This window comes from Acomys russatus, chromosome 6 (genome assembly GCF_903995435.1).
Source record: "Acomys russatus chromosome 6, mAcoRus1.1, whole genome shotgun sequence".
NCBI lineage: Eukaryota > Metazoa > Chordata > Mammalia > Rodentia > Muridae > Acomys > Acomys russatus.
This window is the reverse complement of record NC_067142.1, coordinates 65,453,291-65,474,737: the sequence shown is the minus strand read 5'-3', so window position 1 is coordinate 65,474,737 and position 21,447 is coordinate 65,453,291. Positions and strand designations below refer to the sequence as shown.

General features: G+C 41.7%; 1 protein-coding gene across 1 annotated transcript in view; it reads right to left on the bottom strand.

The window, feature by feature from the left end:
- Nucleotides 1-5,553: 5,553 nt before the first annotated feature.
- The window catches only part of Rgs5 (regulator of G protein signaling 5), a 34,250-nt gene continuing 18,356 nt past the window's right edge, over nt 5,554-21,447 (bottom strand). Inside the window, exons 3-5 of the mRNA XM_051147809.1 lie at nt 15,869-15,930; nt 7,592-7,758; nt 5,554-5,949 (exon numbers count right to left, since the gene is read on the bottom strand). Of these exons, the coding sequence (XP_051003766.1) occupies nt 5,788-5,949; nt 7,592-7,758; nt 15,869-15,930 (391 nt within the window). The 3' untranslated portion in view covers nt 5,554-5,787. The remainder of the gene's footprint in view (nt 5,950-7,591; nt 7,759-15,868; nt 15,931-21,447) is intronic.

Genomic DNA, 21,447 nt, shown 5'->3' with positions numbered 1-21,447 from the left:
TGACAAGCCATTTGGCTATTTAATTGGCTTCATTTACTCTGGATCACTTGTCTGTGCTTCAGAATACCCTTTTGGCTGTAGAGTAAAAAATGATTCAGCTTAGGAATCATTTGTGCTGTCTAAGGTCCTGCCAGGGAAGAACGAAGCCTGCAACTCAAAGTGTGTGAGTCTGAGCCACAGGAGGCTGTCAATGAGAGGGGTGAATGACAGATAGCTGTGACTAGAGAGCCATTCTCCTAGCCCTAAGGTCATGATCTGATGCCTGTACTCACAGCTCAAAGAGGCAGGAATTTAGCTTGTCCCAGTTCATGCCTTTTGGCTCTTTGAGGTATCCTTTCAGTCTGTTGTATGGTTTAAGGAGGTAGAATGGAAATAAATCCATTCATTTGGTTCACCTGTCTTCATCTTCAGATGCAGACGCTATTGAGTGTTGATTAATAAGATAAAAGGTCCCCTTATACAATCTAAAACTACAGGCTGCTTTGCTGCCTTCCCTTACAGTTAGTCATTCTCCAGGAGTAGACTGGAAAGCCACCAATCCCCAATGCCATTAAGCCTTTTTTTGGAGGAAGCAAGAACTGCTCCAAATGAGTGAGACTACCCTTCCGTCCACGCTTACCCCCAGCTGTGAGGCAGAACTCATATCAGAATGAAAAGTCACGCAGTAGTTACCTGCCAGAAAAAGTAATCCAGACAATTCATTTACTTTTCTCCCGTTCCAGTTTCTGCTTAGGAAATTGGCTGGAGATGCACAGAAACAAAGAACGTGATAGATGCCTGACCTACTTATTTAGAAAAGGTTCCCAGTATCAGAGCCTGGGGAGTGCAGTGCAGACATCTTAAAGGAGACAAAGTAGGGGCTGGGCCCAAAGGAGCCTGTGTTTATTGCTGGTCCCACAGTCTCCCATCTGCTCTGGCCCTAGCCTTTGCTGCTCCTCTATAAATTGGTATTTATTGCTGTGGTATCAATGTGAGGAGCATTGTTTCCTGAGGGTAGAGCTAGAAGCCATACTAATTTTGATTTTCTTCATTTGTCTGTCTTCTTGGGAAATTAGCAGGAGGCGGTAGCTGCACACTTTTGTGCATGACTTTTCTGTAAGTGAAAAACCTTTGTTTCACTAACATTCTTCCAAGAGAATTTCCTGACTGTTCTGGAAGGATGTCATCCATCGTGGCTAGATATGATCTAGGGGGCGGGAGGGAGTTAAGACTGTGTCACTGGAGAAGGTGACATTTGTTTGCTCAATTTTCTGAAAATGTCTACGTGTTGATTGGGTGAAGGCAGTGGAGCATAGTGAGGGGCCTTGAACAGGAGAGAGAATGGCTTGGGGGGAGCCAGCTTAGTTGCTTCTACTCACGGAGTTCTGTCACAGTAAAGTAGCACACACAGCAGCCATTCAGAAAATGTAAGCTTTAGCAAAACAAAACAAAACAAAACAAACAAAAAACCCCAAACCAAACCAAACCAAAACAAACAACTAGAACACCTTCTAACTCAGGGAGCTTCTCCTACCTGACTTGGTTTACCTGATCTTGACACACAGGAGGATTGGGTTTCACTTGGACTCGGGTTCATTTGCTCTGCTTTTCTCAAGTCAAAGCCAACAACCCCCAGGTCTCAAGGGATCCTAGGTAGTGACCAGTTAGAAGTCTGAGAGGTGACCAGATGTCTAAATTGCTCTGCCATTCCTTCCATAGTGACTCTGACAATGTCACTTGAAGTTTCTGTGGCCTTTGTTAATAATTCTTCTTGTCAGGAACTCTAAGGAACTCATCCAAGATTATTAAAATTAGGGAAAGAATAGATGGTATTGAGATGGCGTGGGGCATTTAATCTACATTAAATAGAGTTAGGCCTTATGGAGACTGGAAGGGACAACTAATTTTAAGTGCCATTTAGGTCTCTCTCCCTTTTCTCTTTCCCAAATTCTCATCTTTGCTTCTCCATGGTAAATCCGATCTTATTTATTCCTTCTCTCTTCCTTTTTTATTTTTCACACAAGCTCTTCCCTTCTATCCAGTCCCATTGGCCGTGACCTTAGCACCTCCCCTAAAATGATCTTAGTATAAAAGTCAAACTCATGAGATTTGAACTGTTTGCAGTAGCACTGGGATTTATTCCTTTTAATCAATATGTGGAAAGAAGAGAATTAATGTGTTCATTGAATATCATAGGATCCAAATTATTCTACACTCCTAGATGCTCAACCTGTTTCTAACAGTGACAGCAGCTGTGCCAACCGAGGATTGCCACCCCTACCCAAGGAGAAGTGTTCACTAGAAGGTTCTGTCCTTTGTATTTTGTGTTTCCTGAGTTTTGTTTAGCTGTGTCTGTTGGGACTAAGTCTTGGTGGGGAACTCTTCCACTGATCAAGGCATCACATGTTGTAAGCACTGTGTGTGGGGGGGGGAGGAAGAGGATGATCTTTCCTGCTCCCCCCAAAAAATGTTTCCTGAAAGAATGCTTGGAAGTCAAGAAGAACTCATGAGACCATTACATAGATTTATTGATGTAAAATGTGATTTCTGTTATAGGCTAATATAGATTTTATTATCAGTAAGAGTGAGTTACCTTCTACATGGGTTATTGCATACAATAATCAGAAAACCAACACCATTGGTTCAGAATTTAAAACTTAGGAGAAAAGTGCTGGCACAGGACTTCATAAACCCCTCATTTCCATCCCATTCTACCCTCAGAAATGGCTTCCCAAGTCATCGAATTAAAAAACAAAAGCAAAACTGTAGTTCCTGAACACCGTGCAGACTTCATGACATAGAATGTTTGGCAAGCACTATCCAGCTTGCTCACCTCCTGTGGCATATCGCGTAGCATTTCCCTTGATTGTCTCTATGCTTTTGCCTGCATCTCTTCCTAGCTAAGAACTTAAGTGCTCTTAAACATCTTCATTATTACCTAAATACTGTGAGGCATCCTGTCTCAGAGAAGGAGGAGGGGAGGGGAAGTGAGGGAGGAGGGAAAATGCACATTAAATGAGGGAACTGGTAACTTGAAGGAAGCATGCTAAACTGAATGTGAGTAAGACGGCTTCATAGCTTCTCTGCTTGATGTATATGATTATTATTAAACAGTGAATGGGGGCGGGGGTGAAACTCCCAAGCCTCTGCCTGTGTGTTGTATTCATCATTCTTTGCTTTAACCTTCTACCTAGAGTCCCAGATGTCTCCTCGGTGGGGAGAGCTGACCAGATGGCTTACTGAGGCTACAGAGAGCTCTTATGGTTATCAGTTGCTTTCATTAGCCACAGGACTTATCTGAGGGGAAATGTGTTTAACACCAGAAGTAGCTTTTAAGTTATTGGCCATAGGGCATTGTGCTGAGACTGTTCAATGGATGCATGTCGAATGGAGACTCGAGGCTGAAGAGCCTATACACCAAGACTTTATATCCCAAACCTGCCTAGAGTTCGCTAGCCCTGGGGTTTGGATGCTTGGATGCTCCAGACGTATCCCCACCCCCACGCCCTGCTTTCTGGCACCCACAAGTCTAACAGGAGGAAAAGAAGCCTCTGTAGTTGCCCTTTTCTGTAGTCAATTTCCTGTAGAATCTTAAGATGAACTTCCTTGTCTTGCCTCATTGTGAGCCCCGAAATGCCTCATTGTGAGCCCCGAAATGCCTCACTGCAAACCCACAGGATGACAGCAAGATGCAATTTAATTGCCTTGAAGGCTGAGCTGTTCCTCTGTGTTCTCCAGACAGCTAATTTCAGAGGACTGAGTGCTTACTTTTTTGCTAGTTCCCCTTTCTGCTTCCCTTTCTCCTTGTGTCCCATTATTTTCCAAATCTGCTAAATTCCCAGGAATCGGAAACGCTTGCTAGAGGATACAGTTTCAGGAGTGAAAGTCATTTCTCTAAATTAAGCAATGCTCAAACCATCACTTGTATGATGGCATAGTTTGGCAAATCCCTAGAAGGGAGTGCTTATTGGTTTATCAGTTTATTTGTTAATGGATATCCAATGGTATTCAGGAAATAATCGAATTCTTCTCATTAAAATGGATTTTTATACGCAGAACACATCAGCCAATTGAAGTCCATGTCTTTAAATGAGATAAAAGAAAAACTTTTTTTTTTTCTGATTTGCTTTAAAGATTAATCTGACCTTCAACTCAGAGCTATATCAGACTCAGACAAGAAGCCCAGATTATCGGCCAGTTCCCAGAGGAATCATACATAGGCTTCCTTTGAGAACAAGAAGCAAATGCTCCTGTCCATTGACCACAATTTAGTCCCAACACTTTCCTACATCCAGGATCCACTTTCCGCCACAGCTGTGCTCTCCTAGACCAGGGAGACTCAAGAAGCCCTGGGCTCACACACTGAGCTTCATACTTTCTCAGGCAATTTACCCGAGGGAAACTGGAGAGCAGAGGGAGGAAGAGGAAGGAATGCCAAACAAAGACTTCAGATTCTTTTCCTGGAAAGGTCATCCCACTTTTTCTAATTTCTCAGATTTAAAAGAATGTGTTTTCTTCTTGTTACCGTAGAAACTACTACTAACATAGATCCCCCCCCCCCCACCCACACACACACCTCTGTCTCTCCAAAATATTTTTCTGGCCAATTTTAATACAACTGACTTCTCCTTTGGAGCTAGAATACTTACTTACCTTCCCTTTACTGTGTTAAATGTTAGAAGAATATATAATTTAAAATTATATAGAGATATATAGAAGCATGGGTATATAATGTAGCCAGCAGACTGCAGGAGCATGTCTCCCTGCATTCTGTTGTTGCCACACAGCACCGCCGTTGAGGCATCCTCTCCATCCTCCTCTCCCTCCACTGACAAGGCTGGTCAATCACACAGTAAGCACAGGGAGCTGAGGTCTCCCTAGCAGGGGTCACCTGGGTGAGTGTGTAACAGCAAGTTAACTGTCTGGGCATTGTCAGACATTTGGATAATTCAACTAATGTGAGCAGAGCCTAGCAGGGGTCACCTGGGTGAGTGTGTAACAGCAAGTTAACTGTCTGGGCATTGTCAGACATTTGGATAATTCAACTAATGTGAGCAGAGCGTTTACATTTTAAATGATTAATTTTGTCATTGTTCACAAAACAGCTCAACAAGATTCTTGGGTTTTTAGCATTCCTAATTGTTTGAGAGAGAGTCAAAGGCCGACTGTTTCCCTCCTGATTGGGAGGCATAAGGGCCGAATTTAAATGAATTCTGTCTAGATTGATTTTGTAAAGCACAATGTATTTGCTGTGTCTCGTGTTGAGACTGTCTGGCTAGCACAGAGGTACCGTAGGATGGAGCAGTCAGTTATGTTAAACAATGGATTTGCTTAAAAATCCAAAGGTGGCTACCTGCCTTATAAACAGCTCGCTGCTTTTTAACTAACCAAATTCCAAAATCATTAGGAGGATGAGAATTAAAAGAATAAACGAGACCAGTCAAATCCCAGTGAAAAGGGACCCTTGCATCTGTTTTCTTTTTAGCCCAGTTTAAAGAGCAATCTATCACCTATTCTGTTCACAGACAGCTTTATGTTAAACAGGATTTTTCTGTGACTTAGACCGAAAGACCTTCCTTACAAAGCACTCAGAAAGAAGAAACGGAACTGAAGGCCCTAAGACAATAGATTCGCACGCCCTAACCAATAAGAGCAAAAGAGTTGGCAACACAGGCTGGGGTTTGCCTTTGTTTGGGTGTCTTGGAGCAAAGCTGCTATGGAGAAATGTGGATGTGCCTGGGGGATGCTGTGTTGCTACAGAGGATGTAACTCAACTCATGGGGTAACTTTGGAAGCTCAACCAGATTACTACTTGATTAACTCCTTATAAAACTTAGAGCGCACAAAGCGGGGCAGCGAATCCTTCTCCATCAGGGCATGGATTCTTTTCTGGGCCAGGTCGAAGGTTCTCGGGGAGGGTTTCATCAGGTTCTTCATGGTGATGGTTTTAGTGAAGTGGTCAATGTTCACCTGTGGGCCAGGAAACAGGATCACTGAATCAGCTCAGGCTTCAGGATTTGATGGGGGTACCCAAGGGGCAGAACTGTCGCCAGCAAGATGAAAGATAGGAAAGATGCCGTGCAAAGTAAGAAATACCACTGCTGTTTCAGAAGCAATGGGGTAAGACAACTGATAATGCAGCAAACAAGCGACTTAGATTCAGATCCAACAGGCATTAGACACCTACCAGGTGTCCTCTGCTAGTAGCTTACCTAAACTCATGCTATTTCATCCTTCAAAGACCTAAGAATCTATATCTAGCCTCCATCTATCTATCTATCTATCTATCTATCTATCTATCTATCTATCTATCTATCATCTATCTGTCTACCTATCTACATACTACATTAAGTGGCTCAGGATCCTCTTTGTGATAAATGTTTGTTTTTTTTTTTAATCTTGAGAAACAGATTTGAATGCAGGTGAACTGATGCTTGATTTCGTGTTTCTATCCCATGAAGTTTCCTGCCTTGTGATGACAGTGACAAAGAGCCATTTGTGGCCAGGGACCCATGACCTTTTGCAGAGCTTTATACCCATTGTTTCCTGACAACAAATGAGGAATCAGCTGTTTTGATGATATCACAAATGCAGCACAGAGTGGTTAGTCTGTGCCAGGGACTGAACCCAGGACCTTCTGCATGCTAGCAAAGGGCTCTACCACTGAGCTACGTCTCCATAATTCTTAAGACAGCCAGCCAAGGATATTTCACAACCAAAAGAATAAAATATCTCATGCTATGTCTTTAAGATGTATCACATATGCAGAAGAAGAGAGAGGATAGGAATATTCCCCTTTACAAATCATCTGTAATAGATCACTGACTGCACAAAAGGCTCGCTCAATCACTTATGTGCTTGACTTGAAACCTTGATGAAAATTTAATGTCCACATTGGATTCAAGAGAGCCATGTGGGATTACAGGATCTCATCAGCTGGACAGGTCTGACTGTGGCCATCCTGGATTTTTCAACAGGCTTTTTAGTTTGGGTTCATTGATAGCAAAAATGCGAGCAGACAAATTTTCAGTACAGCTTTCTTGAAAGCTGAAAAGATCTCATCTTTGGCAGCCAATCAGTGGCACCTTTTGTACTGTTGTCTTGTATTATTTTGGTTTTCATGAATGGAAGTCACGCTGCCTCAACAAAGGACAAGCCTCAAATGCTAGAGACAGGGGACTCAGTGGCATTGATTAGTTCCAACACTCATGTGTGTTTTCACACCTACTGTTTGTTTAATTTAATTCTCAAAACTTTACAAAACAGTTGCGGTCATTCTTACTTTTCAAAGGGAAGAATATAGACCCCTCCCCCCGACATTTTATTCCATATCTTACATTGGCTTCCTTCCTACTTCATGTTGGTTGCATGGGTCGGAAGTGAGGCTCCACTAGCCATTGGTCACACAGTTGTCAGTACAGCATTTAAGTGAGGTACTCGATCCTATCACACTGCCTTTGTATTCAGTAGGTGCTCACTGAGCATTCTAATCACAAGTACAAGGAGCTTTTAGCTCTAAATGTCATGCCTGCATCTCATGAAGCCATGCTTGGGAATGTGCAGATCTGGGTCTTAAATGACTCAACTCAGCCACCTGCCCACCAGTACCAACCTCTTTAGGGGCCTCAGTCTGGATGAATTCTTCATAAATCTGCTTTGCCTTCTCCATCATTTTCACTGGGGACTTGATCTTCTTGTAATCCTCACAGGCAATCCAAAACTCAAGATTCTCCTCGCTGAACTCAGACTTCAGGAAACTTTTGAAGATGGCAAGTCCATCTAGCAAGTAAAAAGTCAGTACGGGGATTTCATGAATTGATTTGACAAGGTCTATATCTGGCTGAAGACTCCAATCTTCCTTCCAGTACATTCTGCCATTGGTGTAAATATCTTATAAATGGAAACTCACTTAATTCTCATTATACACCCAAAGAGCAGGTACGGTAAGTGACCTATTTTGTAAATAAGGTCCCAGAAGTCTAGGGACTGCTTAGCAAGTAACTACAGAGCCAGGACTTAAAACCAGGCTATCTGATTCTGCAATCTCGCACATTTGTCTGTTATCCTAAACCACTTTTCTTTTTTTTTCTTTTTTTATTTTTGTTTTCGAGACAGGGTTTCTCTGTGTAGCCTTGACTGTCCTGGACTCGATTTGTAGACCAGGCTGGCCTCGAACTTACAGTGATCCGCCCGCCTCTGCCTCCCGAGTGCTGGGACTAAAGGCGTGCGCCACCATGCCCGGCCTTAAACCACCTTTCAAGAGATGTGTGATTCTGTTTCTTGGAACAGGAAAATGTCCACTAGGAGCTGTCTATTCTCTCCTGCACTTGAGTTGAGAGGAAACCATAAGGTTAGAACAGAGATGCTGGAGATGGTATGAAGATGCCGTCCCATGCACGGACTTTGAGTTCATCCTCATCTGTCCTTAACCCTTCATCCAGATGGAGGCAAGCTGGGACAGAACCAGAGACAACAGAGAACATCTCTGCGCATCATAGACTCTGGACAGGGTGCTTTACCTCACTGTCTTATACACAAGTGAACACAGTGTACATTCAGGTGACAAATGCTTATGACTGACAATGAGGATTCTCATCAATACTGATTACATTCAGGACACATATCAATCTGAAAAACACTTCCTTTCAGTAGTGAAAATTGAGTTAAAAGCCTAGTACATGTTGCATAAGAAAGCACTCTATCACAGAACTATAGTCCTAGCCCACAAGAACATATTTAAAACTTGGTTTATCAAAATAAGTGATATTTATAATGACTGTCAAAAACTATTATCTTTTTTCTTCTTTTCACAGGTGAATTTTGAGTAAGTATTATATGACGCTACGGTAAATACAATAAGTTTGGTTCAATAGCAAAAGTTAAAGATTCCCAAGGGAAGTAGAAAGAAAACAAACAAACAAAACTGAAGAGACACGTTGCTCATCTGTACAATGAAGGGAAACCTAGGAAGAGGAGCAATGGGGTCACAGCAGGAGTCTAACCTCAGTTCAGGCTGAAGGAAGGTGAAACAGGAGTAGTCAGGCTGATGTCTGAACAAAGGGACCCGGTGAAGTTGCCACATACAGGTGACTATTATGTCCACTAGGTACATCCATGTTTAGAATACACAGACTGCAATATAACAACCGTGAGTCTGTATACAGATGTAGTTGCTTATTGTGTCCATAGATAGTTCCTGGGTCTTATCCTCTTCGATTTCTTCACCACTCTTCTGGTACTAACCTTCCAAACGGTAGACGGAGAGAGCTCACTAAGAGGATTTAACAAGGTATTGGAGATGAAAAAAAGATAAAAAACAGAAACCCGAGTTTATACTATTTTACTAAGCATCTCTTAGTAAAGCAAGTGCATGTGTGCACGTGTATATACACACTATACATAAAACTGTGCCAACCAAAATCCTAACAACTGTGTCTGTTAGAAGAGAGTCATGCTATTACAGAGGAAAATGGAAGTTTCTAAAGAAGGAGGAAACAATTCTAGTTCCCACAGGCTCTGTCAAAGTCACAGCCTCAGCAGCATGGCCTGGTGTGCCATGGCCTGGTGTGGCATTTGCCTCTGATGACAGGAGACAGAAATGACTGATATCAACTTCAGGTCCAAGCTTCCCCTTACTTGCCTCCACCAGGACATTTACACAATCCATCATTTCTGTTTAAGTAACACGTTCACATTCTAGAGTCTTTTTCTTTTTGGCCCAGTTTTAGTACATATCTCTTTTTCCCAAACACTTGCTGATCTCTTGTCTGTAGACTGTGTAGACTGTAAATTTTCATTTATTGGTCATTGGCTACTATATGAATTACACAAAATATATGTGACAATAAAGCTAGAGATATAGGGCTATTTTAAAGATGTGTGTGTGTGTGTATGTGCATGTGTATATGTGTGTGTGTCCATTATCATGTGTGTGTATACATGTTGTTCTTGGATCCAGATGCACATGTGTGTGCATACATGTGGAGGCCCACGATTGCTGTCTGGAATCTCCATTGTTCTTCTGCCTTCTTCTTTAAGATAGGAACCCTCAATCATACTCAGAGCTTGTTGATAAGGCTAATCCCACCGGTCAGCTTGCTCAGGGATCCTCTGTCTCTGTCTTCTGAGGTTAGAATTACAGGTGGCTCATCACTCCCACTTGGTAGCTATGTGGATTCTGGAGACCACTTGGTAGCTATGTGGATTCTGGAGATTCAAATTCTTGTCCTTTTACTTATATTATGAGGCAGCACTTAACCCCTGAGCTGTCTTCCCAATATGTTTTTATTCCTCCCATGCTGCCCATGTTGTTCCCTGCAGCCACACTCCATTCTGAAGAAAAAGAATGGCCAGGTGGGAAATCAACTGGAATTAGGATCAGTATTGATTCCAGGTCCCAAGCAAGGCACTTTGCAATTTGGTCTTTCCTCTCCGCTTCTGGGACACTTTCATTGATCAATACTACAAACATCTGGGAACATCTGGGAACAAGGGTAGGCTTGAACAGCAGTTTTCTCTAGGAACCTGGCTGGCTAGTTGAATTGCTTTAAAACCCTTTGATAAAATCAGGCGTGTTTCTTCTTCCTATCCCCACTGCAGTATTTACCGTATCACTAGTTGTAATTTAATGATAACTGGTCAACATACATGTTGAAAGAAAAAAGACCCAATTTTATCCTTGGCATGGCTAAATGTTTCATTGTTTTTTAAACAAATGTGTAATATGCTCTCTACCAAAATGGAAAAACTCTCAAGTCACTTTTTAGCTACTAGGAAATAATGTCTTATAAGTCTCTCTCTCTCTCTCTCTCTCTCTCTCTCTCTCTCTCTCTCTCTCTCTCTCTCTCTCTGTGTGTGTGTGTGTGTGTGTGTGTGTGTGTGTATGATCTGGTTATACGTAACTAGATCTCAGACTGCAGAGGAGAAAGGGATTCCATAGAATATACCTGTGGCAAACTCGCCCCTCAAAAACCCTACAGTCTCACAGCCCCAATCAGACACTCTGAGTCACCTTTTCCACTTCTTTGTAAAATTTTGAGATAAAGATCAGTCCTCCCAAACACTGTTGTTTCAGATTTGAGGATTCCTTAGTGACCTTAGCATTCACTTAACAGCAATAAGTAAATTTGTGAACCAACTTTCCAGTGCAGACACCCACATTCTGAATACTGGTTTTATTGCTCTGGTGATGATAGGCATAAGATTATTGTGTAATTCAAATGCTGATTTCTGCACACACACACCCCATATCTAGTTTCAAATCATTTTTCTGAAAATCTCCTGTTCAATGTTGTGTAGCCCACTGCTCCCCAATTGTCCCCTAAGATGCCATTAAAGCAGCCTACAGCCAATCGCTGAGCAGGGGAGAGACTAGGGCTGGACTTCCTGCCAGTGAGAGGAGGAGGAGTTAGAGGAGGAAGTAAGGGATGAAGCCACAGGAGAGGTCCAGGTGACACTAGGAGAGCAGCTGAAGCAGAAAAAGCTACAAAGTGCAAGTACATCTCGGACGTATGCTGGGAGGGAAACAAGAATAAGGTAAGACCTGCTCAGTTATTGTGTTGTGAAGCTCATTATTAAACAAATATAAAAGTCTCGATTAATTGTGTGATAACTGGATTAAGAGAGAAACTGAAAAACAAACAAAACTTTATATACAGAAAAATAACATTAACAGGTGAATTTCACAATACTATTTCAAGGCTTTTTGCCAATGTATGCAACTTAAACCAAAACACATAAAATAGTTTTGTGCTGTACTGGTCTGGGAGCCACTTAAAGCTACCCTTTCTCTCACCTGGCTTCTGAGCACTGTCTAAGGATTCTCTTAGTAGTGGCCTGCACAGTCACTTCTAGTCAACTTTGTACTCCTTAGACTCTGGTTTTCTATTGGTCGTTTATTCAGAGGCTTTTTCTGTTGAATTCTCATCACCCCTGCATGTTTTTTTAAATGAAAAATTGAAAGTACTTCAGACCAAATATCTCTATTCTACAATGAGCACATATCTTTTTTTTTTCTCCACTACTTTTACCTGGGGAACCACAGAAATTCAGCACACAACCCCAAGAAAGCATTATGGGGCTTGTATGAGCCAGCATGGAGCCTCCGAATGGCTCTCAGCACACCCAGCCACCACCCACTCACCACCCAGGGCTCTGCAGATGTCCATCTAGTGACTGGCCATAGCATTCTGCAAGTGTGGTACCCAGACATCATATGGCACTTAAATGTTGTAATCTCAGAGCTGGGCCTGATGATTGATTGTAACCTTTGACATTAAGCAAATCAGAATAATGGGCTTATATGTGCATGTTGGGGTGGGGAAACCACATGTAAAACCACTTCGAGGATAAAAGGAGCGTTAAACAGATCCAAGAATCCAGGTCAGATTGTATTGAAGTGAGATTAGTACAAATGCTTCAGTGGAGGTAGGATGGGGACAGAGATGGAAATGGCATTGGTAAATTTATAAGAACATGACATGGCTTATTGGATTAGAGCTTGGGCTTTAGAGTCAAGATTGCTGAGTGTTGAATCCTGGAACATCTTATTATAAAATGACGCAGACACGTCATTCATCCTTTGGAGCCTCTATCACTATATATGTTAAATGAAGGTAATACATGACAGGGCTGTGGTAAGGACCAAATAGTTCACACAGGGCTTTCATATGGGGCCAAGCATAGTTTTCATGAAGTTCGGTACTCACTGGCTTTCTTCATCATTATTTATAACAAATTAAAAGTTACTATTTGTCACTATTACAAGCCGAACACAAATGTTAATTCACCTTGATATTATCTTTCCCCAACTGTCACCTATTCATTCTTGAGAATTTTTGTCAATAAAAGGAAGACATTATTTGCCCCCATTGGGACTCTCTGCTACTTCTGTCACTTTTTTTCCATGAGATTTTAACTATATGAATTTTCCTTATCTTCATTTCGCCCTTCCTATCTCTCTCCTCAGATATATGCTCTTAATACTTAATACTGGATCTCAATGAACTGTGAAATCAGCATATTCCTTCAATGCACAGGACCAAAAAAGATGAACTTTTTCTTTCAAGACAGGGCTTCTCTGTGTAGCCTTGGCTGTCCTGGAACTCTGTCTGAAGACCAGGCTGGCCTCAAACTCAAAGATATGCCTGTCTCTGCCTCCTGAGTGCTGGGATTAAAGCTGTGCACCATCCACGCCTCGCAGAACTTTAATGCCCCAATTTTGTTACTGTTGTTTGTTTTATGTCATAGGCAAACTATATAGCTCTTTGAGTAATGGATTCTTTTTCTGAAAACTAGAGATGGTTGTCAGACCTAAGTCTCAAGATTATTGCAATCACTAAATAGGACAATATATTCAAATCACTTAGAATAATGTATAACATATATGAATAAAGAGGGTCTCTTTTATGTTACTCATTTTATTATCATTCTCATAAGTGAAATTCATGGTTGTGCATCAGTGAGATGATGAGAACGTGGGCCACTACATAGTTGGGAGAAAACTGGAAAGCAACGAAAGAGAAGCCAAAGCCGACTGCGAAGACAGGACCCAAAGGACGAGCCTGAAGTCATTTGCTTCATGCCTCAAGGGACAGTCCGGCCCGTGGTCATGTCCGAGGAAATGCTCTGACCTTTTGCAACCCTTGGGAAAAGAGAACCCAAATACAAACTGTGCTTCCACAGACTGGGCTTTGTCCCTGGTTGCTCTTTAAAATGCTCATGTGGGAGAACCAATGTCCCTGAAGATGCTAGAATGCAGTTATGTAAGCTCCCACATGTGAGCTATTTTTGTTTTTTAAAAGATCAACATAATTGTTATGTGCCCTATAGACCTAGCAAATGAAAACAGATGGCTCCTGTTCTTGAATTGAAGGCAAAGCCTGTATGAATTTGATGTATTTTAAGAACAAAGTCAAAGATCCGCAAATGATTAAAAATCATGTAAGGCCAGTGAAATGGCTCAGTTGGTAAAGGCATTTTCTGTGCAAATCTCATGCCCTGAGTTTGGCTCCATAACACCCAGTGAATAGAAAGAACCAACTCTTGAAAGTTGCCCTCTGATCTTCACATACATGTGAATGTTCACACACACACACACACACACACACACACACACACACAGAGACACACATAGGCATGCATGCATACACACATGTGCGTGCACATACACATGCATTACTAATACAAAATTTAAAAATGAATTTGAGTAAGTAGATACCTGACAGTGAGAAAAAAATTGAACAGCAGCTTGTATAGGGTTTATTTTTACAAAGAAAATTGTGATTTACTGACTTCTTTGGTAACCATATCAACTCTGAGAGGCTACATTAACACAAAGAATTCCAAATGTTCCTTCTGAATCATCAAAAATGCTACCCCTACCCCACTAAGTATGTTTTGTTACTGGGGAAGGGGGAAGTTACTGTTGTTTTGTTTGATGGACCCAGAACTCACCATATGGCCCAAGCTGGCCTTAAACTCTTGGCAATCCACTTGTCTCAGCCTCTTAAGCTCTTGAATTAAAGTATGAGCTACTGTGCTCGTGCTCAACTTTAAATGGCTTAAATTTTCCAAGTCAAAACATGCAAAAGGGGATCATCATATTTGGAGTAGTGTGCTTTTTAATGTATCTATCTTTCTTACTTGTTTTTATCAATCACATCTAATATAAGTTATTTCTAATTAGAGATGACTAGTTTCAGCAGATTCAAAATAGAATACCTTATAAGAGATATTGAATAACCATAGCTTGATTTACATTTATCCATGATCCATGGCTGATATCCAGGTAACAGGTGACATTGCTTCTCCAGAGTGATGATGTTGAACTGTCTGGGCATACCAGTCTTGCCTACATTTCCACCTTGGAAATGACTGGGGATACAAAGAGCAGAGGCATAGAAAGATATAGGATATAAAAGATATCTTTTATAAAAAGATATGAAGAGAGACATAAGAAAGAAAGTATCATAGAATCAGAGAGGAGAGACAGCGATAGAAATATAATAATGAAGAGACAGGCAGACAGTAATAACAGACCAATGGCTTTGGAACTTTAGAGTGCCCGGTTCCTTGTAAATGGCCAAGGGACACTAGGCATTTGGTATTTGAGTTAGCTTTTCAAGAAAGAAAACTTCAGCAGATAAAGATCTGAGAGCAAGGTATGTCCATCAAAGAGTTTACATGGAGAAACCCCACATAAACAGAGACGGGTTCAATGTTTCTGAAGACCAGTCATGTGGCTAATACAGTAAGTCTTGAACACTGGAAATTTGAACTTGGTACTGTAAGCCTTTGTCTCAGCTTGGAAAGAGTGTGCATGTTTGTTGTATCTCAAAAACGTAGGCTAACAAAAGAGAAAACGGTGTGGAGAGGGTCTGCCAAGGGGTGGAGATAACCATCTATCATGCCACAAAGAGCAGCTGATAGCAGCTTGAGCTAAGATGTCTGTAGCTTTGTTCAGAGACATTTTCAACACTAGATCTAGTCCTTCTCCATCTCTGAGGCAAAGCAGGAGAGGTGGTCCATCTGGCTCAAGTATGAGGACATGAAGAAGCATACAAGAACCAGGGAGGGTGATGCTCATTTGCAATCCCACAATTGAGAGGTGGAGGCAGGAAGATCAGGAGTTCCAGGTCATCCTCGGGTACACTGTAAGTATGAGGGCCAGCCTGGATTGCATGGCACCCTGTCTCAATCAGCAAGGTATGCGATGTGGCTTAGATAAGCAAACAGGGACAGAGCCTCAAACAGCTGTCCTTGTCTTCTCCCAAGGTGTCTTTCCCTTCTAGCCAAGTGCTAAATTTCATCCCCAGGCTTCCTGTCCCTTGTGGTGCAGGGTCTGAGCAGAACAAAGGTGCTTTGTCTGTCCCTAGCCACATGAACTTACAGTTGCTCTGGAGAAGCTTGTCCAGGGACTGGCGCCACTGCAGGGCCTCATCCAGCGAGGGCCTAAAGCGAGGACAGAGAAGGGTGACAGCATAAGAAGGAAGTTAACCACATGCGTGACAATGGCGACTCTGGTTTTCTTAGGTGGAAATGACACACCCGATGATTGGCCTTTGGGATATGGACAGGTGGCTTTTCTTTTCTCACAGTTAGGTCTGATTAGCTGGTTTGTTGATATCTGCTGTACAGTCTTACTGCTTTCTGAACAATCTGACTAGGCAGAGGTTTGGGGAAGGGTGGGGAATAAAGTCTGTCTGTCCTGAGGCCATGTCTGATAGTCTTTTATAGTCCATAAGAGTAAATCCAAAGATTATCATTATTTCAAATATAGGTTAATGAAATCTAACTGTCCCTGCACAGAGGGTAAACTAATATTCTGTGTTGCACCACGTCACACATTAGTCACCAACTTAATCAGCCAAATGATATTTGGTTCTACATCCCAATGCCAAAGTCATCTCACTAAAGCTAATAGAAGGCAGTCAGCCTCATTTTGTCCTGTATTGGAAGTAGGATAGAAAAAAAATAAAATAAAATCTACATTTATTTATTTATTTCCTTCCCAGTTAAGATGGAGTGGAGACTTATTTATTTATTTTTCTCAGAAGAAAAGTAGGTGGTGTTTCCTGAGTCTGAATGTTGAACATAAACCTCCAAAGAAGGTTAACAGCTAAGATAGAAGTGATGGTGAAGAAGAAGAAGAAGAAGAAGAAGAAGAAGAAGAAGAAGAAGAAGAAGAAGAAGAAGAAGATGATATGGTTGACTACTTTCACTTTAACATTTGCACCCACTGAAACTTCACAGCTGTATTTTGTCATAACTACCAATGCTCCTCTCACATCAGAACGCACAAAGGTGAGCTGTTGTAGTCTGGGGGAAAACGGCTGATTTGATCTTCCTGGGTTCACGGTGCTTAGACCCTTGAATCAGCACATCTGGTCTTTGCCATCTAATTGAGGCAGACTACTAGCAAGACACTTATCATGAGATGAAGATGCTGAAGTGTTTCTGCCAAGGTCTCAGGTTGTTTAGTAATTCTTCCGGACAACTCGGGAATATTCTTGTTTCTAGTTTTTATGAAATAATATCATTGGGCATTTAAATAATTAACATTAGCAACTGATGTTTCTGAGACAATTTTCAATCTATATTTTATTTGGCAGGCACATGCATCCTCATTTTATCTCTGTAAGGAATCCAGGATGGTCTTTCAGCTCAAGTGTTGTGACCACCCTCTAACCTTGCTCTATAGGGCATGTGTCAATTAAGTCCTGATTTTATTTTTTCAAATTTATGTTTTTTCTTTGAAAGCCAAACTTAACAACAACAACAACGACAAGGCAAATAAATCTTGTGAAATAAACTGATATAGGTTCTGTCTTCCTCACTGGACACATAAATATCCAATCAAAAACATACGAGTTTCTTAGAAATGTATTTCTAACAAGTGGACTACCTTCTCTCTTCCCTTTTCACCTGGCTAGTATAAAGAAACAGAGAAAAGAGAAATGGCAGGAACATGACTTACAAGGATGAACCTATATCTTTTTTATCCATTTCATTGATAACAATAAAATGACATTTTCATATTCATATGGCCAATAACTCATTGGCTACTCTATGTTGCTTCATGTTTACAGTGGACTCAATGCTTTACACATAGCCAACCACCACCAAACTCAGGTGTTCTCAAATTCAAGAGCATATTACACATGTTACCATATTACACAATGGAACAAGAGAAACTAACTCAGAGCAAAGGGCAGGCCTGCCTCACTCCCTGAGCCTTCTGATGTTATAAATATCCTCACGAAATGAAATAGCTTTTCCTGCCCTTGTTTCTCTGGTGAGCATAAAGGCACATGGGCAGAAACAATGCCACGAGCAAGTACCCCTGACTTAAACATGCTACCTGATGTAATTTGTCCCCTAAATGGTCTCGTTATAAAGCCAAGTATTGGTCACTAGCAGCAGCACATCACGAACAAGATTAAATTCCTAAAAGGGACATGTGCCAAGCCTGCCTGGGGGTGGAATTAGTCCAAATTGATTTAAGGGCTTAGTTGAGCAGCACGCATTGCCCCTCCCCCCACACAGCCTGTAGCCCAGTGTTCTGATTACCAGTCTAGGAGGCAACAGGTTCATCCTGTCCTGGTTCTCAGAATTCAACAGCTCTCATTAAGTGAGACTTCTTTGGAAACAAGATGGATCTAAGCGGCCAATGAGCATCCTGGTAGGCAAGGTCACTGCTGACCACAGAAGGTGAGCACAGAGTCTCCTCTGCATGTGTGGGTGTGAGGGCTGGGAAGGAAGGTAACACAGATGAAAGAGAAGATAAACATTTATAGGACTGCTTAGTTTTATAATGGCCAGTGTAAAGGCCACCTGATTCAGGAAGTGAACACATGGGTTTGGAAACAAGAGCCTTCCCTTCTGTTAACGGATCTTTCGAATGGCGGTAGTGTACACAACCCCTGCAGACACTGTGTGCGTTATTCCTAGAGAACTTTCCCATTCTTCCCTATGCCCACAGTGTCCATCTGAAGTACTAAGCGAGGCTGGTTGCAAAGACCAAAGAGATATGTTCACTTTTTGACCTGCATACAGACATCAAAACATGCCAAGATGTTCCTTCACGTCTGTAACCTATCTTGAGTTTCCATTTCGCTGTTGGCAACCGGATAAGGACTCAATCCACGTTTATAGACCTGAGGGGTCATGAGCAAAACATATAGCACGTCTTTTAGTGAGGCAGCAAGTTGAAAGGCAAACAAAGTCTGGCTCACTTTATCCAGAGTTAGCTTTGTTGAAAGCCACAGAGAAAGCCACAGATGAGTCAATACTTAGATTTGACAAAAGACCCACGAGCCATTGCTCTGCCTGATGGGCAATGCTGGCCAATGCTATCTGTAGCATTGGGGGAAATTCTAACTTGGCTGAGCACCAATGACTGTATTTTATAGGTTTGGTTTCCTTTTGGCTTTGGTTTGGTTGGTAACCTGCGAGGTGTTTAGTACATACTTATCCTTGATCTTGTTTTCCCATGTTCATGCTTTTGACAAGGAAAACACATCTTGGGTTTGTTGGTGTCATTTATGTGAGGGAGTCTCCTTTATGCTTCCTTCCTGTCCTATAGAGCACAAACAGGCTCAAGTCTATGCCCATTTACTGAGTCTGACCCCATGGCCAATGGGACTCTTGATACATAAATAGGTTATAAACTTTTGAAATGCCACTTCTTTGCGTCCATAAGATTATACATATTTTCTTTCAAGGCTCAGTCTGCAGTTAGCTAGATGCAGGAACACACAAGATAACTTGCTTTGACTATTCGTCATCAGCCAGGGTTTGGGCTAGCTATGTGTGGAGGCCATTTTGGGGTTTTAGAGTGGTAGACACAGTAAGATCAACACATTCAGTTAAAAATTGATAACAGATGTCAAGGAGGGACATTTAAAATAAAATAAAAAAAAAAAAAACCTGATTGAAAGAGTATCTGCCCTTGACATTTTCTGTGTATTGCAAGCCATGTTATTATTACAAACTCAATGTATACAGCTTACAGTTTTGGTTATTATTCATTCTGAAGACCTACAGCAGAGGCTTTGTGAATGCAGAGGTGGGCAGGGTAGGAAAGGGAGGGGGAGAACACAGGACCATGAGTTAAAGAAAAGAGTTCCGATGAAGAGAAAGTAATGACAAAACAGGCCCACTCTACAGATAACATGGACACCCAGCCTTACAAACTATGTTCATCAAGGATGTAAGACTTGCAGAGGAGATGAAAGTCTGCAAGCAAGGCAATGACAGCAAAGAGTAAGGTATAGGAGCCAAAAGGATCAGGGAGAAAGTTTTTTCCAGTACGAAATAATAATACTTGTTTTCTCCTAATGGGAGAAACCACTGGGCCAATTCTTGAGTACCAAAATGATAAGAGAAGTTGGGATTTGGTATAAAAATACAGACAGACTATTTTCTATTTTGTTCCAGGGGCTCAATTATTTTTGAAATCAGATGAGAAGTTAAAATATATTAAAAAATAGAAAGTACTTCTTCAAAGCAACTGCCCAAAGAAGATGAGAGAAGCTAAAAATACATACCTTCAATCAAGAGGTCTATTTTCTCCCCAGAAAATACGGGTTTAAAAAAATACAGAGAAATGTGTAAGTTAAGAAATGAGTTTGGCTGAGCTCATGCAGAGCAAGGTCATTCTCTGAAGGCTAAATGCACAGAAATCCACCCAAAGTGAACCGGTTGAATAAAGCCTACATGTTAGCAAGGAGCACTTCTTCAGTTTTACTGTTGAAAACAGAGGCTGCATACAAGCATCCCCTGGAGATGGGGTGGACTGTTGTCATTCCCAGAAACAAATAATGTTTTGGGGAGAAGAAAGGGAGGGAATGAAAGACAAGAAGAGTTAATAAGCCAGTAAATTTCAGCACCAGGCTTTCTCCAACCATTTCTCTCTTGACTCCCTGAGAGACGGTAGTTCAAGTGTCCCTGTGGCACTTTGGAGCAGACAGTCAAGGCAGGAAATAGAGTGCTACATTTGAAATGTTAATCCCAACAGATCAATAATTACCACATTGCTTGCTTCAAAATAGACCTTTTGACCTGCTGGCTATGCACTGTGGTTCTTGCTCTCTACCAGGACAGGCACCCTGCTGATTCACAGTGAATTAGCTTCTCCTTTTTTAAATGTAGAAAATTCAATTATGCCTCACTTCCGGTTTGTGAACACTTTGAAGTAATAAAAGGAGGAAAATGGAAATACCCACTTAGAATGATGAAAAACGACTTTAAAACAGAATAACCCAATTCTGTATCTCCCAGTCAATCAACTATATTAAGCTGAAGGTCATTTGGGTAAAGGATAGGTTGGCCAATTTATACAAATATTAAATTAAAAAGGAGAAATGGAAGTTAAAAGAGACTCCGGTACTTGCCCCACACATCTGTGATCTTGAAGCTTTTAGGGAGCAGAATGAAGGAGTTCCTATCTCTTTGCCTTTTCAGCTTCCCTTCTTCATTTCTCTGCTACCTCTGCTATAAAGAGGACTGAGTGCATCTGTCTAGACAGTAAGGGTCTAGGGAGCTAATGGAAGATGATGGACAGTGATGATGGTGTGGATGTTGTTACTGAGTTAAAGTAGGTGGACTCACGGGCATAGCCTCTTGACTGCACTCTTGGGAGTCATACTTTCCTGCTTTGCTTATGCTAGTGGGTGGGAGTGGGGATGATGTACCCAGTGGAAGTTGAGAGATGGAGGACCACTGGGAATATGTTTTTCTTATGACCTGGGAAAACAATGCTTGGGGTGCATTAAGTGGAAACAGCAAGGCAGGCCTTCATGCCTCCCAGAAGTAGCGGTTCTTGTCTTCTTGAAGAGAATCTAGCATATTTACGAAGAAACTACTGCTTTGAGAGACTCCACCCAGCAGGGGATCAGGGCAGATCCTGAGACTCAAAGCCGGACTCTTGGTTAAGGGCTGTGAGTTGTATGCAAGGCTGGCAGATCT